This window comes from Sturnus vulgaris, chromosome 6, assembly GCF_052056855.1.
Source record: "Sturnus vulgaris isolate bStuVul1 chromosome 6, bStuVul1.hap1, whole genome shotgun sequence".
Classification (NCBI taxonomy): Eukaryota; Metazoa; Chordata; class Aves; order Passeriformes; family Sturnidae; genus Sturnus; species Sturnus vulgaris.
Window position 1 is genome coordinate 33289890 of NC_142248.1, and position 17659 is coordinate 33307548.

The following is a 17659-nucleotide window of genomic DNA, read 5'->3' on the forward strand; positions in this document are numbered from 1 at the left end:
TCACTGTATGATTAAAATCAACATTGATTTTAACTGATTATTTTATAGGCTGTAGCTTTCATATTCCCTTCAGACTCTGTGGAGTAGTATTCAACAGCTGTTTCCCTCTATTTAGGAGGGACTTAAAATTGGGGGTGAACTCACTTGTCTATAGTGATTATCTTCCCAAATTGCTTTGAGAGGAAAGCTGGAATTTAAAGATAATTTATTTTTTTAGTTTTGTAAACAAGAAAGTACATAGTCATAATTACGTTTTCATTGTAATGATTCTATATTTCTTTCATTTTATTCAACAGATCTTGGGCAATCAATTTTTTACACTACTACATGCTTACTTCCTTTTCTCAGTGACGATATTTTGAGTACTTTACCCTATACAATGATTTCAACATTAGCTACCTTTCCTCCATTTCTGCACAAGGATATTATAGAGTATCTCAGCACATCTTTTCTGCCTATGGCTATCTGTAAGTAGAACTCATTCTAGTATTGTTTGGTCTTGGCACGTATTAGTATCAAAGTTGGATCTGTCATAGAATGGAACATTAATCTACTTACATACATAAAATAATTTCATGTGACTAATTTTCAAAGGGAAATAGCTCTATAATTTTTATTTATTTATTACACTGTGTTTTGGTATGAATTCTTCCTTCGTTTAAAATGTGATGTTTATTTAAGAAGTCACTGTTTTCAGACTCATATAACTTTCAGTGCCAATAGTGGGAGCTTTGAGTACAGCACCAATGGGCAAACTGCTCCTGAAATAATAGATGCAATAGCAACGTGCATAATTTTTGCATCTGGACTATATCTGGATGTACAAGTATGATTTTTTCAATGTGATAATGTTGTGGTGAATTTCTGATTTTCTCTCTCTGTGTTCTTGGCACTTTCTGAGTTCTGTACTAAATAGCTGTGCCTGTAATGTCTCCTGTCCGTAAGTGTTAGGACTGAATCTGATGGTCCCTGCCTTTTCCCCTCTTCTTTCTTTTTACTTCCCCTCTGTGAAGATGTTACATGATTACTTAACTTCATAGTCCCTGCACAGTGTGGATCTTGAGGTGTGTACTGGATGCTTGTCCATGTACCTGACAAAAAGCTTAATAGGACTTCGGCAGTAATGAGAAATGTAACCATTTTCTGCAGAGAGAATCATTAAGGTCAATATTAGGTCAGTTTTAACCAACAAGATTTTTACTGTGTGTGACCAAACACTGGAACTGTTTGCCAGAGCAGTTGCAGATTCTTCATCCTAGCAGATGCTCGAAACACAATTTGCCCTGGGTGCCTGCTCTAGTTGCCTTTCTTTGAGCAGAGGGATTGGCCCTGAGATCACCAGGGGTCCCTTTTAACATCAGCCATTCTGTGTTTTGTGAGAATGTCTCCTCCTTACCTCTGTATTCCCAATCTTAGTGGAAAAACATGAACAACTTTTGTACAGAGATCAAGAATAATGTCATTTAAGCATGGAGAAGATGCTGAAAGAAGTATAGTCCAGTGTTTTGAGATTAATATTTAATGCAAATTTATCACCTGTGTTTTCTGATTTGACCAGTCAGTGATCTTGGAAAAGTCCCCTAACTCTCCTGGACCTCAGTTTTCCGAACTGAAATATTCATTTTTAGTACATTGTAATGAGGTTTTCTCCATTAACTTTGACATGTCTAATGACAATGTGCAAATCAAAATTGCTAAGATTTTTTTCATACATATGTGCAATAGGTCCTCTTTGGGTTAAGAACAGAATGTTGCATTAAACAACTTCTTTTCCCACTGCTGTAGCTTGTTAAGGAACAGTTGAGGGTGGTGACTTAACCTGTCTGTCCTCAGATCTGTAGAACTATAGCTCAGAATAACTGGCTGAGTCAAATCCCTGGTTTACTTAAATAGATGCTGTTCCCCATCTGCCCTTGACAAAGATTGCATCCTTGCATTTGTCATACTGGCTTTCTTCTCTATCAGTTTTGGTGAGATTTCTGTATGAAACCAGTCTGTATGAAACTGCTTTTTAAATTTACTAATCTAGTACTGTGTCCTACTTTTGTGCTGTTTAATTGCCCAGTTAGAGCTGCCAAGTATTTTCCAATTTAAATCCATAAAATATACCTTTCTGTAGTAATTTGGGGGTGCTTATTTGTGTGGATAAGATTCAAAAATAAATGAATGAAGTGCAGTGAAGAGAGCCATAGTAATGTTGGGTCATGTGGAGAACAGACAGGGAGAAATTCTCCATTTTCTCTTCCCTCCTTCATTTCTATTTGAGTGTTCTTTTAATTAGTCTTCTTGTCTTTCTCTGCTGGGAATTGTATGCTCCTTTGCAAGGCAAGTGCAGAACCTTTCCTTCCCTTAGTGTTTAGTTCTGATTCAAACCAAAAGGGAGGATGCAAGAAATTGTCTAAGCAGTTGGAGAGCCAGATGGGAGGGATGAAAACAGCTCACTGAGCTGGTAGCTACAGTTCTGTGCTTCTATCCCAAATGCTTGGTATTTGGGTCCTGGCAGCCAGGCTTGGGAAAGTGCTGTGAGGGTGGAAAGATACTTGTGACATCTCTGTGTAGGAGCTTGCCTTCAAAGCCATGTTGCCTTGTAAAAGTTCTGCAGGGTTTTTCCAAATTTATGCCATTTAATAGTAACCCACTTCATGGGAGACCAGGAGGAACTCCACCCACTTTCTGTGTGAGGTGAAAGATACTGAGTTAAAGGGTACTCAGTGGATCTGTTCATCATTATCTCAGCACAGTTCACAAAGCAGTGGGACTGATGTTTCTGGTATGTAGCTATATTTATCCTTCCTAGAGTCCAAGGCCTAGGTGCACTTGGCTGTACAAGTGATGTTATTTTCACCAGTCTCGGGTTCTGAAGGGCCTGAGAAGGCAGCTGGTTGATGCAGTTTTAGGAATGAAGTCACACTTATCTGGAAATCAAGGTGCATGCTCTGTGGATCAATGCCTGGCCATCTTTCTCTTCCACCAGAAAAGGTGCTTCACCCCCCCAGTAGTGTTTCTAGTTTTTTAGTTTTTTTTTTTTTTTTTTTTTTTTTTTGTTTTGTTTTGTTTTTTTGTTTTTGTTTTGTTTTTGTTTGTTGGTTTTCATGACATGGCACCTTAGAATTTTATCTGCATGAGTTGGAATCAGTTACATGCTTTTCTCACCTGATTTTCCTATTAGAATATAAAATTTATTTTTTTTTCCTTTCTTTTAAGTGGGATCTTCAAAACGAGAAGGAGTTCCAGCACATGTCAATCTGTCTGCATCATCAATGCTGATGATTGCAATGCAGTACACATCAAACCCAGGTATGTGTAAACATGCAACATAGTATCATTCATTCTGAAACTATCAGCCAGGAAGTATTGTCAAATGCAATCAGGAAAGCTTCCATTATGGGAAAAAAACTGTGATGTTATCCAGCACAGGATGAAAAATGATTTATTTTAGTCAAAGCTGAGGTTTGTGAACATCATGCTGGACATAATCATTATGTAGATAAGAGATCTCTTTGTGTTGGAGAAATAGAATTAGGCCCAGGACTGGAGACTCTACTCATGCTTGACATCAGAATATAGTGTTGATATATATAATTCTGTGTTGGAGAGAAATATCACTTACCTTGACTACAGAAATTCATAGTAACCTTATACTATGATTCAAATATCACTGATTTCACAACTGGTACTGTCTTTCTAAAGAAGACAGGAAATGCTGGCTGTAGGCTTAATGGAACTATAATGAAATTAAATGTAATTACGAGTATCTAAACAAAAGTGAGGCAGTCCCCATTAAACCACTGGGATCATGTAACCAAATTGAAACAATATTTAACTCCAGTCAGCTGTTACATTGCATGATCATCAGCTGTCAGTTATCTGCTGTCTTATGTGGATGGGTAGATGGTGTGTGAGGAGTGTCACATTGTCCTAACTTGCTTTACACAGGTAAATAAAAGCAGAACACCACTTTTAAAGAACTATTTGCAGAAGTCAGTTTTTTTCTTTTAATGTTCTTTTTTTTCTTATGATTTCTGTGTTCAAGCCATCAGAGAAAAATATTGCCCTGTGGTTTTTGGGAAGTCAGACATGCAAAGTAGTTAACTTGGCTCTCATGTTTGTTTAAGACAGAGTGGTTCCTATAGCCTTTGGTATACGTGGGAATAATCTATTGTTACATGTGACTTCCATTGCTGCCTCAAGACAATGACAAGATACCCATTTACACTGTGACAGAGGGACAAAGTTTTAGTGAATCAGCAGGTATTTTTCAACTGGATGTGTGCGAAAAAGATCTCCATTGCTATGCAAAAAGCTGTACCCTCATGGTAATCATCTTCCTGCATTTCTTGACAGAAGCAAGTTACTAATATTCAGTTTCTTATATTTTATTATGACTTTTAGGGCATTGATTCTTTAGCAAGCCCTTTAAAAGAAATATTTGAGTGAGGCATAGAGCTTTGGATGGACAAAGCAAAGCCAATTAGCTGATTATGTCATTTCTGTGACCTGAGTTTCCATGTTCATATTAAGTCTATACTGTCTTTTCTCTCTCAGTGTATCACTGCCAATTATTGGAATGCCTCATGAAATATAAGCAAGAAGTATGGAAAGTAAGTTTATATATACTTGGGTATATTGTGCTTGGGTAGTAATAAAAACCAGATGGCTTGAAAATTGAACTGACTGTATTCCAGGAAGTTGTAAATGATCTTTATATCCAGTCCTTCCTCTGGATTATGGAGAGGAAGGTCCCTCTAATTTTTAGTTTACAGAGGCAGTTCCATGTTTTATAGAACAGAGCTCTGTTTCCTACGTGGTTGTGGCTCCAATGAGTGGAAATTTTAATAATGAGCAGACTTCTCAGTTTATGTAGGACTGGACTTTGATGAGAATTATTTTTGAGTATTGTTGTCTGAATCTGCACTGAATCTGGTTATTTATCTGTATCTCACCTCTTTACTCCATGGCTAGACAGAGAATTCATTTTGCTCTGTTAGTGCACTATGGGTGGATGGTTGCTGTTGCATGCTCTGATCAAACTCAGAAGCATTGAAGTTGGTCACCTAATCTGTCTCTAAGAGCATAAAAAGGAAGTTTCTTAGGGCATGAAATGTATTACTGTTGTGTGTTCAACAATCTTTGAACAGAAGTACAATATATTGAATTGCAGTTTGTTACCTTGCATAAATAAACATTTTGTACATGTCTTTCCTTAGGATTTGCTATATGTAATAGCCTATGGACCATCTCAAGTTAAACCTCCAGCAGTACAAATGTTATTTCACTATTGGCCCAATTTAAAACCCCCTGGGGCAATCAGTGAGTACAGAGGACTGCAGTACACAGGTTAGTGCAGCTGGTTTTGTATAGGCCAAAATAAATAAATGATGAAAAGTGTTAGAGTCACATTTTTACAGTTCTATGATGTATTTTGACTTTTTTTGTTTGATAAATTGTACTTTCATAACAATATGCAATATCTATTTATCTGCATTTTCCAAAGATGCTATGAAAAATAAAAACTCAGATTGTGACTAGTAAATAAGTTGTCTTACAATATTAACTAAACTTGAACAGGAGAAGAAATAAATATCATGTTTGTAACAAATAGTCTGTGAAACTGCTGTCTGGGCCTCTGAATAGTTCTGGTTTATGTTCCTTTCAATTTTTGCTTTGGTTGCTTTTGTTGTGCCAGCTGCTCACATTGCTGCTGTTGCTAAGACTTATCTGGCTGTTACTGTCAAAAAAAGTCAGGTGATGTCAGGTGCAGTTAGTGTAATGAATAAATTCTCAAGGTTGATTACAGGATGAAAATGGGGGACAAAGTCAGGAATGCAGCTGGAGTAGGTGGATGGTACAAAGTCCTCTGTCTGCCAGACTCCCCAGAGACAGTGATGGGATAGTGCTGCTACAGGGGCGAGTGTCCAGCAACAACTCATCACTTGCTTTTCCTGCTTGTCTGTCTCAACCTCTTTCAAATAATCTCTGTCATATGGTATATGTTTTGTTCACTTTTAACATTTCACCAGAATGTGACATTTTAAAGTATGAAAACGAAGGGTTGGAAGAAACCTTAGAAGACTGTAGACCAAGTCAAGGGCAGTCTGAATGTTCCCAATAGACGTTTTTCTGATCTGTTCTAAAGCCTTCCAATGAAGGGTTGATAATATTTCTTGGCTATTTAAAAAAAACCAAAATTCTTCATGTACTGCTCTGCATCACTTCTTCCATGCAAGCAGGTGTGTAAACTAATGATGAGAGAATTCTTTTTGAACTGTTACTACCACTGGATAGACTAATTTTTTCTTTTCTTATATATAAGTTTTTTGCTAATATATCCCAGAATGGGATGAGTATTATCTGCAGTTGCAGGGCTTTTTGACCTGCCTTTTTTGAAGGCATCCCATAGAGCATCCAGGTGATGCCATTTGAGCATCCCTTTGTTGTTTACTTCTTGTCATTTCACAGCTAAGGCTCCTTCTGTCACTGAACTAGTTCTCCTTTGTAATAGCTGTGTTTTCATTTTGCCTGGGAATGTAATTGAATATACTCAGCTACTCCTACCATCTTTCTCCTGGAGTGGAAGGATAGTTAATTGTTTCAAGATGCCAGTGAGATCAAGAAGAGTCTGCACAGGAATGTCTGTGTCTTTTTCCATTTTCTCATTGAATCCATGGTTCATTTAATTATATTGTAAATAAGTCAAGAGGCCTATATGTTAAAGGTTGTTTATTGTAATTATTCCTTCCTGAGGAATGGTTATTTGTATCATACTCATATTTGTATAGTACTTAGTACAAGAGGATCTTGTTCTCAATTGAGACTTCTAGACACAAAGAATATCAATATCTCTTCTCATTTATTAATCAGCCATGTTTTGGTTTTGCAGCCTGGAATCCTATTCATTGCCAGCACATTGAATGCCATAATGCAATTAACAAACCAGCTGTGAAGGTACTGCTGTTACTTTAGGGGCCAAACCCAGCTGTCTGGGGTGGGAGAGGTTGTGCTTTGACCCCACCCATGTGCTGTGGTGGTGTGCAGGTGACCAAAACCAGGTGCTAAGGGGCAGCAAAGTCTCTTGAGAGCAAGGGGCCACACCTTTGTGAATATGTTCTTCAGCTGCCTAAAGCAAGATGAGATTTTTCCTGCAACTACTGTGGGAAATCTTGAAATGAAACATGGCTATGGTTTTGGAGCACTTAATAAAATTCTAAGCTCTAATTCTAAAGGCTCCTGGCTAATCCATGTAAATGTTTTCTTGAACACATATATGTGTATAAACACGTGCACAAACATTACTCTGTACAGGAAACATTATTTCAATTATGTAGGTACTTGTTCACTTTGGTATCTTGATTAAGCTCATACCATGCACCTACTCTGGTTATGAGCCTCTGCTTGGAATGTGTCCCAAAGCAAAAAGCAGCAAAGCTTTACTTACCTTTTCTGCAGTCCTCTTTGAGGAAGGTAAATTGTATCTTTACTGTTTACAGGCATGGTAAAAATGAAAAAGGTTTGACCAGGCTCACAGAACAATTTGGTAGCAGAGACAAGAACAGCAGCCCAGGTTCAGAACATACTACAGTTAGGTGTACTGATCAATTAATTTGTATCTGGTTAAAATGTAGGTACAACCAATTTTCCTGCCATCAATCTGTATACTAATATAATTTCTTTAGTCAAACAGTTCTGCAGTGAGCCTTTTCCACAGGCTGTGATTGGACATAATGATGGGGCACTTATCTCAAAAGTCCTGCAAGGGACTGCCTTCCTGCCCACTCCAGTCTTTCTCAGTGATTTTTCTCCTGCAGGAAAAGTGCTGAAAGGTGTTCCTTCATCTTGTAATGATCACTAGATTCAGGCTAATAACACAATAGAGCAAAATATTTTAAAAGTACAGTTTCAAGCTTGGCGGATTAAATACCTAAATATTTTTGAGTGATCTGTTCGCCTAATTTTGACAGAGCCAGTTTTGATCAGTCATCATTCAGAAAAATGCAGCTTGTTGTGTCCTAAATAGATGACTTGGATAACAAATATGGGAAACATTCAAAGAGGTATTTGTCTTCATAAATAAAGTCTTGCACTCCAATGGAGTGAGAGTGATCAGAGTGGTTAAGATACAGTGTATGCATACTACTGTTTAGTGTTTGCTTAGTAGTACAAAACACTTGAACAAATGTGTATGGAATTGGCTGTTAACTGTAATTGATTTATGTGAAGGGATAAAACCTAATGCAAGACAAAGTCTGGACCTATGTTGCCAAGGGAACTGACAGTCTTTGTTCTGTCACTGCAGTTGTGCTCTATACTTAAAAACTGTGATGACTGAAAATTAGATTTTGCTGGAAGAGGCATTTTTGAGAGAGAAAAATCTAGACCTTACCTTGTCCTAAACAATGGATCCTCTAAGTGCTATTTATTTGGGGGGAAAACAAAGTAGCAGTGCATAGTGATTATGTGGTATGAGTATGTAACAAAACATACTTGTCTTTCAGAAAGCAATAATATTGGTACTGAAATATGTCCTGTTTTTTTACAGACTCTCACATCTCTTTCTTTGTTAGAAACAGTTTGAGATCTTGTATGCCATGTGCTGTGTATTTTCTTTCAGAATAATAAATGCTTTTAACACGTATCAAAGCTGTGTTACATTTTATGCCCTAGCATTAACCTGTCGAACTTTTTCAGCAAGCTTCAATGAACAGAGATGCTAATCCTTTTCCTTTTCCATGTTTCAGATGTGCATTGACCCATCCCTGTCTGTGGCCTTGGGTGATAAGCCACCTCCCCTATATCTTTGTGAAGAATGCAGCCAAAGAATTGCAGGGTAGGTAAACCAAGAGCTGGAAAATGATAAATGTTGTCAGAATCCAGAGTTCAGAACTCTGGAGTTTTGCTTTTTTGCAGTATGATTAGCATATAATTCATATAGGTAAACCTGTTGAAATATATGGAGCACACTGCCACTCAATATGAATAAAGATTACAGATATTTACCCCATGATCAGCATTTGCATCTACCTTAAACAGCTTTTCATTTGAGATCTCTGAAAGAGTAGATACTGTGGGATCTATGCCCATTGACTATGATAGGGAAGCCTCATTAATGAACCAGCTCATGCTTATGAGACATTTTTTGTCATCATCCATTAGTTGTCATTTAAAACAGAACATTACAGTGAAAGTTCTTCTACAAAGCTTTCAGTGATGTTTTGTAACATGTATTTCAGATTAGTCTCTAAGATATACCAGGAAGCAGCAAAGATCAAAGAAATCTATTCAGGATTGGCCAGTACTTGGAAGGATTATACCTTGAGATAAAATAACCTTATTTTGTTTTCAGTTTTGGTTGTCTTTTTTTACCTTTAAATTGCTACTTTGGTTTGCATTAGTATACAAAATCTATTAATACTTACAGTGCCACTCATTACTTCAAATGGACAAGGTTACAGGTCGTTCAGAACCTAAAGCAGTGTTTTTCTCCTCAGTTTCAGACAACTTTAAATCACACTGGCTGTGGGAAAAGCAATTACATCTCACCTTAGGTTTTTAAGTCATCATTGAGTTAAGGCTGCAAGAAAAAGTAATTGAATTTGGTAGAAGCATAGCTTCTAAGGACATGCAGAGAAAACAGTTCTGGTACTTTGGTTTCTTTTTTACAGTCATCTGTTATTCTTCACTATAATTTCTTAAATGTCAGACTTTCAGAGCACACTCGCTTTTAATTTGATAAATTTAGGTCTCAAAAGTAATTTTTGAAAGCCTTGAACATGGTGACCAACATCATCAAAGTCGTAATTTACAGTAAGACAGCACAACAAAGAGATGTAATGTAAACCAGTCTGCACTTGATAAAACTACATTTGAAAAAAGCAGCTTCAGAATAATGGCATTCCTACCACATTGATTTATCTAAATTTCCTTTGTGCAAAAATAAATCCATGTATATATGTGTATATAAAAAGAAAGTTAATTATATATACATTTTTACAGGGATCACAGTGAATGGTTGATTGATGTTCTTCTGCCACAAGGTAAGAGGTATTTTAAGAGTAGGTACGAACTAATAATAGTTGTACAAAGCTATGCTGATATTTCTCCATACTGTATTACTTGAACTGCTGCATTCTGTTCAAAAGTATTGGTTTGTGGTTTTTTTTTATTTTTAAGTCGTTTGTACTTAATGCTGCTTAATGTCCTTAAAGTACTATGAAGAATTGACTAATCCTCTATCTGAAATACTATGCAACTCTTTATGTGTGAGGAAACAGAGACAACTGAACAGATTTTCAAATCTTGAAGCATTCACAACTGGAGCCAAGTTTTTAAAAAGTATTTGTGTCCCACAGCACTGTCCAAAAACGGGCTAGTTCTTCCAGTAACCTGGGTCTGATTTGAAAGCTCTAAAAGCTAAGGAAAATCAGTAAGACTAGACTGCAGAGGATATCAGGAAAGGACATAAAATATTTTTCAATGATCCAGTCATCGATCCAATCATTGTGCTTTGGCCAGTGACAAAACCTGATATTTTGTTATCTGCAAACAATGAAGAATGCAAACAAAGTGTGTTGACAGACTAATCAGCATATTGTCTAAAATAACCCTTCCAGGAATAGAATGAAGACACTGCCTCTTTCTTTGCTTTGCATACTGAAAATTCTTAAGCAGTTGAGATTTTTTTTGCTGTCTGCTTTTAGTTGAAATATTATCCAGATTAAGAATGTTTTATTTACTTAAGGGAAGCACTTCTTTTTAATCAGCCACTTTAACTTACTGAATCATATGTTGCCAGGGCAACAGATCAAGTAGCTACTGCTTACAGGTTGAATCTGCAAACATTTCACTCGGAAATTATGGGCCACAGACATAGTGGCTGCTTTGACATTGCTCACCCATATTCACTACTCTTTTATGCCAAGAGCTTTCACAAGCATTGTAGACCCACCTGAGCCATGTCTCCTACATGCCAGAGTGTGTACAAGGTGTGCTTTTACAGGTCTGTGAGCCAGAAGCATAAGCAGAAGGAAGGTGGATGGGTTGCAGAGCACACCACACTTAATGCACCAAGGCTGTTACTGCATTTCAAAGTGTCCTAACTGATGCAGGCTTATGCAAACACAAGCTTAGCTCAGAGACTTCCTTGCAGGATGTCCATTTTCCCATGGCTGCCGTAGTAAACCAGAAAGATGGTCACTTTGTGTTCATGTTTTGTATGCCTTCCCCTTACAGCTGAAATTTCTGCTATATGTCAGAAGAAGGTAAGATTCAGCCATTTGTGTGATGGGGCATGATTTGATGTTGTGTGTAATGTCATTCCATTACTGTGTAGTGTGTTCTTCTTTGTACCATTCCAAAACTTCACAATTTACCCATTCATGCATTTATTGGTGGATGGAAATGATTCAGCAGCAGCAGGTTTCTTTTTGTTAAAGCTAACAATGTTGATTTGAGTTGTAGGTTTTAGTTTAAGTGGCAATTAGTAAAGCAATCCAATTACGCAGTTGAGCTCTGTTTGTATTCTATAACACTGTTTATGAAGAGGACTGAAGAAGAGATTAATTTTAAATCTAAGTGTTTATATAGCTTCCTATCTCTTTGAATTCTTGGATTAATCCTAAATTGGGCAAAAATCATACTGTAAAATGTGTATTTTTAAAAATACATGGACTGAAAATCTTCAGTGCTTGGGTCTGTAAAGATTGCTGACAAAAAGAATCTGCTTGCAGTACATACCAGCTAATGTGTTTTAATAAGACTTTAATAGTGAGGAATACAGTGTATAACATATTCTAGTTCTTATGTAATAAAGCAGGTTTTTCTTTTGGGCTGGATTACTACGTGGCAGAAATTTCAGGTGCTTATTTCAAAGGCCTGTACAGTTTCTGTACAGTTTAAGGCAGATCCTTACACAGCATAAACTGTGGTGTGGTGGCTCCATTTTTTTGCTCTCCTAAGGATCTACCTGTTGCTGCCTATGGCTTAAAAAGACCTTCTGAAGTGTAAGCAGTTGTTAAGAGAACTACTGTAAAATTTAGAGGTTGCTCCAAGTCAGGAAGTTGAAGTTGATGACTTAAATGTCAGTTTGGTGTTTCGGAAGAGGAGCAACTGTGACATTTAAGTCCAAGCTCAGCATTTAGTTCTGAGCTTATCTTTCTGGAAGGTCAGTGATGTCTGGCATCAGGAGGTTGCACATAGTTGTGCTTACACAGTGATTTTGGAAATTGCCAACACTTGAGCCGGCTCCCTAGTGCTGACTCTCATCCGTGCTGTCGCTTCCATTTCCCGATACCTGTGGCCTAATAAACCCTTTATTATTTTCCAGAACTGCAGCTCCCATGTCAGAAGAGCTGTGGTCACCTGCTTCTCGGCGGGCTGCTGTGGCCGCCACGGCAACAGGCCAGTGCGCTACTGCAAGAGGTGCCACTCGAACCACCACAGCAGCGAGGTGGGCGCGGCCGCAGAGACTCACCTGTACCAGACCTCGCCCCCGCCCATCAACACCCGCGAGTGCGGCGCCGAGGAGCTCGTGTGCACCGTGGAGGCCGTGATCAGGTAAAGCACGGCTCGTGTGCACCGTGGAGGCCGTGATCAGGTAAAACACGGCTCGTGTGCACCGTGGAGGCCGTGATCAGGTAAAGCACGGCTCGTGTGCACCGTGGAGGCCGTGATCAGGTAAAACACGGCTCGTGTGCACCGTGGGAGCTGTGATCAGGTAAAACACAGATCGTGTGCACCGTGGGGACTGTGATCAGGTAAAGCACGGCTCGTGTGCACCGTGGGGACTGTGATCAGGTAAAGCACAGATCGTGTGCACCGTGGGGACTGTGATCAGGTAAAACACGGCTCGTGTGCACCGTGGGAGCTGTGATCAGGTAAAGCACGGCTTGTGAGCCATCTGTGTGTTCAGCAGGATCAGGCTCTCGTGTAAATATTGCTTTGTGCAGGTGGATTGTAGTTTCACCGGGATAATCCGAGAGCAGACACTGAATTTCTGATGCTCTAGCAGAGAATGGCTCAGGTGTGAGTGTTGTCCTGATGAGGAAGTCAACCTGGAATCCTAGGATTTGGTTTTATTTTGTTTCAAGACAGTGTTTGCTGCTGTTTGCTATCAGATTACCTGTTGGAACAGTGAAAGGAGACACAGTGACATGTCTCTTCTTCAGATAGAGGAAAAGGACCACTTTATTGTAACACTACTTTCTTATAACCATTAGGTTGCTAAACTAAGAATGGAATACAGCTCATTGGTTAGAGCGGGCAACACTTCTTGCACAGATATTTTTACTGTAAACAGCAAAATTCTCACAGTACACACTCTGTAAACAGTAGTAAGTGTGTATTGTTTGTTCCTGGGAAAGTCTCTGCCTCCAGGTTATCCCTGGGAAAGCTTCTGCTGTCTCAGATTGTGCAGCCACACAGTGATGATGTCATATGGCTTAACATCTAGCTACTCTAGATTCGATACCTGTATCCACTGCTAGAAAGGTGCATTCACTGACCACAATCTTGTTTTACAGCTTGCTGAAAGAAGCAGAGTTTCATGCAGAGCAGAGGGAGCATGAGCTCAACCGAAGGAGGCAGATGGGCCTCTCCTCTTCCCATCACTCCCTGGACAACACAGACTTTGATAATAAAGATGATGACAAGCATGACCAGCGGCTCCTGAGCCAGTTTGGAATATGGTTCTTGGTAAGAAATTCTTGGTTTATTTTCTTTTCTTGGTTGCCTCTCCTTTACTTTCTGAAGTCTGTTTTACCTCTTTTTATTTTTCATTCTCATTTATTGGCTTTAGTTGGAGTCTTATTCTGATTTGTAAGCAAAAATTTGTCCTATGAAGCTGTCAGACTCTTGGAGATTTCATAACTAGTTTGGGTGGAGCTGCTGATTGTCTCTGTCTGCTACATAGTGTATAAGAGAATTATTCACTGTCCGTTTTTTAATTGACTTTCTATTTGCCATCAGCTTCTGTTCATAAGTGCCCTCTGGTGAGTGCTATTATTTTAACTTTAAAAGGCAATCCTATAAAAATCTATTTTTCACCTTCAGACTTTCAACATCACTTTCTGGAAGCAGACATTTCTCTCTTATCTCTGAATAGGCTGGAGGATTCTTAGTGGGATGCTATTCCTTCCTGCAGTCAGCTTGATCAACTTGTGTCAGTCAATGTACTCCATTCACCTGGTGTGGGTTGACAGAATGAAGCCCTGCTGGTTCTACCCCCACAGTAGCTACCAGAGATTATTCCAAAACAGCAGGACTGCTGCTGGCTAGTTCACGAGCAGGCCAGGCTGCAGCCTGATAGATCCTCAGAAACTGCATTCTGCAGTTCTCCTTAAAGAGAATTCTTTCTCAGGCTCTTTCCAATCCACGTTTCCTCTCAGGCTCTCTCTTCGGTCACCCAGTGAAAGGTGGGCAAATAGCAGGACCCCTCATCCATTATCTAAACAGAGATAGGATCTCTGGATGGCAGGGTGGTAGGTGTGTGTAAGAGCCTGATGAAGAGATGGAGGCTTTAAGCCAGCTCTTAAAATGCTGTTTATTGCATAGACAAGTTACAGCAGTTGAGGGTCGTGGGTGAGCCTATAGCTGCTGGCTGTAGGCAAGCTGTGTGTCCTGAATGCATTATATCTCTTTCTCTGCTGTGCATCTTATTACATAACAACCAATCAACATCATACACAATACCTTTTACATTTACATATAACCTATCAAAACTGCTAAAATTACCATATTATGTTAGTGTCTAGCCAATCATTTGAGTTAGTAGTTACATGTTAAACTTTGGGACTTGTTCTGCAGTGGAAATTTCTGAGATCTTTACTTGCAACACTGACTTTCTTGTTTGCCTGTGAAAATCCTTTTGTTTGGTAAAAGCATCTTTTGTTTGAGGTGGATTTATCCTTTGCTCTAAGCCATAAAAGCCCCTTCCAACTCACTTGCTCTTTGCCTTGTAAGACTGGCTCAGCAATTCTTTTCTTCTATATCAAAACTTGCTGTCATTCCCACAGAACCTTCTGTATATATACAAAAATCCTCTGTTAAATTCTCATCCTTCCCAACAGGTGTGCAATACCATAGTGCCAAAAATGCTGCTCTGCAGTTTCAAGGGACTACATGAATAAACTTTATATTCTGCTGACGTCTTGTGGGTTTTGTTGTTTAATGTTGTTTTAGAATTAAAGACATTTGTTATTTTAAGTTTTTTTTATTGTGCATCTATTCTGTATGAAATAATGTTTTATGAAGACTGAAGACCCATATTTTCAGAAGTAAAATTGAAGTGTTATTTTCAGAAGTAGAATTGAAGTGTGAGTAGAAGAGGTTATGGTTCACTGTACAGGCCTCATCTCTGACATTCTGAGTGTACCTTTCTGCAGTAGGGAAGAAGAACTCACTGTCTCCATTCTGTTCTTGCAAAATCTCTTGATCTCTCTGTATTGGCAGAGATGACCACACAGGTTGTGAGAAATCTTGGGTTGCTGTTTTCCTTCATAAAATGGCTCTTTTATGCAGAACCTGAATAGGGGTCAAGAGTTCCTACTAAAAAGGCTGCTGCCTGATACTGCCTGTGAGTTGATGCTCAACTGAGCCAAGCACAAGGAAGCAAACACCTGAACTTCAACCTGCAATGAACTAGAAGACTGTATTTTGAATTGGCAAGAGGATTGACAGCTACCTCTTCTCAAGAAAAATCATGGAGGGAAAACATTTGTTAAATGGGTTCTGGTTTCTCTGGGAAGGAGAGCTGTCATTTCTTTTCCACATATGACAGGAGCATTTCTCCATTGTTCACTTGCTGCAAGGCAGTGGCCACCAGTTTCAGGTTGCCACATGCTGAGAGTGCAGCTTTCACAATGAATAGCTGATAGGTGGTTAAAGGAGCTTCTAAATTCTCCTGTCATCCATTCTTTGCATTCAGTGCAGCAACCTGACTTGAAACTTTGTTTTCTGTCCCCAGAGGATACCAAGAGCTCAAACATCAGGTAATTAAGAGCTTAGCAGTGTGCTGATCTGTGAACTGGGGTAGAAACTTGGTCTCAGATTTGTGACAGCTTTACAGTCCAGGTATCATTATAGAGAGTTCTGAGAAGGGGAGAAGAATGTTAATCACTGTGTGGGAATTTCTGAAGACTTAGAACTCATATTCATGCCCCAAATGAGGACAAAAATTCAATATTGGAATCTTTTTGCAAAGTAAGGATAACTTATTACATTAGGTAGGCATTTTCTTTCAGAAATTTTGAAGTTACTGATTTGACTTGTCTCTATCTGGTACATTTTATTCATGTGTGTCTATGTATATCATACGTTATACTAGGTATTACAGTACCTTCTGAAATTAAAAGTAATTTTAAAGTTCAAACCAAAAAGTTTGTCAAAGCACTCTTTAGTGATTTTTTTCAGTGTTGAAAGTAAACAAAAGAATTCAGTGCCTAGGTTTTTTTCCCTTTTAATGTTATTTTCTGGTTATGAAATGTTTTGTCAATTGTCCTGTATCAAGCTCTACTTAAAACTGATCAGCTCATTTTTATCCTATGTAATCTGCATCCTCATAACTCTGAGAATATGCAAAATATAGTAGACAAAAATTTCCCACCTTTAATTCTAGAAATGAAATTTGGTTTGTGTTTCTCTCTTCCAGGTGAGCCTTTGCACTCCCAGTGAGAATACACCCACAGAGAGCTTAGCAAGGCTGGTTAGCATGGTGTTCCAGTGGTTCCACTCTACAGCTTACATGATGGATGATGAAGTCGGTAGCCTGGTTGAAAAGCTGAAGCCCCAGTTTGTTACTAAGTGGCTGAAGACTGTTTGTGATGTCCGGTTTGATGTCATGGTTATGTGCCTCCTTCCTAAGCCAATGGAGTTTGCCAGGGTAAGAACAGTTTATCTGAAGGCTCCCTTATTTGCTACAGAGATTAAGGTCTTAAGTGAAATCACCTTTTCTTTCCCAGCTCTGACAAGACAAATCTCAGTGGTAGAGGGAGCAGTGGAATTTGAGAACTTTTCCTCTTCGTAGCATTTTTAGTTTTACTATGTTAGAAAAAAGGCATTATTTACACTCTAATGTGAAGACAGGTTGGAAGAATATTTTAGCTATTGAAAGATACCTAAATTTTTGATAGCTGTACATTTTCATTATACTGCTGAAGTACCCAAACTTGTCTTTGCTAAAATATATCATTGTCTACTCCCAGATAGAAGCCTGTCCTTTAGTTTCTTTGCTCTTTGCATACTTCATCTCTGCACTTGTGAATTAAGGTTTATGAAATCACACAGTTGTAACTGAAGGGAGCTCTGGGAATACTGATGCTGACTTCAGCAACCTAATTTGAGTGACACAGTTGAGATCCCAGTCTGACATGGTTTGCCTTGTTGCTGATGGAGAGATTTACCTGGAAGGTTATCCAAAGTGCCTAAGTGCAACCATTGGTGCAACCTCTTCTAGGAAGATCATTCTTTCTGTCCATTAGTTATGAAGCAGAACTCACCACTTAGTCATGCTTCTGTAAGACTTTCTTTTTCTGAGCCTCTCGTGTAAAATGTCCAGAAGACATGTTGGGCTTGTTTATTAAAATTAAGTGGCTAGACTTGGAAGGGCCATAAAGACTCCATGTGATGTATTACATCATCAGACACGAACTGTACATCTGTGGGTTTTCCA

General features: G+C 38.7%; 1 protein-coding gene across 7 annotated transcripts in view; it reads left to right on the forward strand.

The window, feature by feature from the left end:
• Positions 1-17659, forward strand: part of UNC79 (unc-79 subunit of NALCN channel complex) — a 106729-nt gene that overhangs the window by 14197 nt on the left and 74873 nt on the right. For all 7 annotated transcript variants that reach the window (XR_015804218.1, XM_014884499.2, XM_014884503.2 and 4 more), the window contains exons 4-14: positions 297-467; positions 3205-3297; positions 4546-4601; positions 5208-5337; positions 6881-6945; positions 8736-8824; positions 9991-10031; positions 11227-11255; positions 12320-12549; positions 13515-13686; positions 16640-16870. Coding sequence is in view for 6 of the 7 variants with exons in the window: in XM_014884499.2 (XP_014739985.2) it covers positions 297-467; positions 3205-3297; positions 4546-4601; positions 5208-5337; positions 6881-6945; positions 8736-8824; positions 9991-10031; positions 11227-11255; positions 12320-12549; positions 13515-13686; positions 16640-16870 (1307 nt within the window). In the remaining variant the exon portion in view is untranslated. The remainder of the gene's footprint in view (positions 1-296; positions 468-3204; positions 3298-4545; positions 4602-5207; positions 5338-6880; positions 6946-8735; positions 8825-9990; positions 10032-11226; positions 11256-12319; positions 12550-13514; positions 13687-16639; positions 16871-17659) is intronic.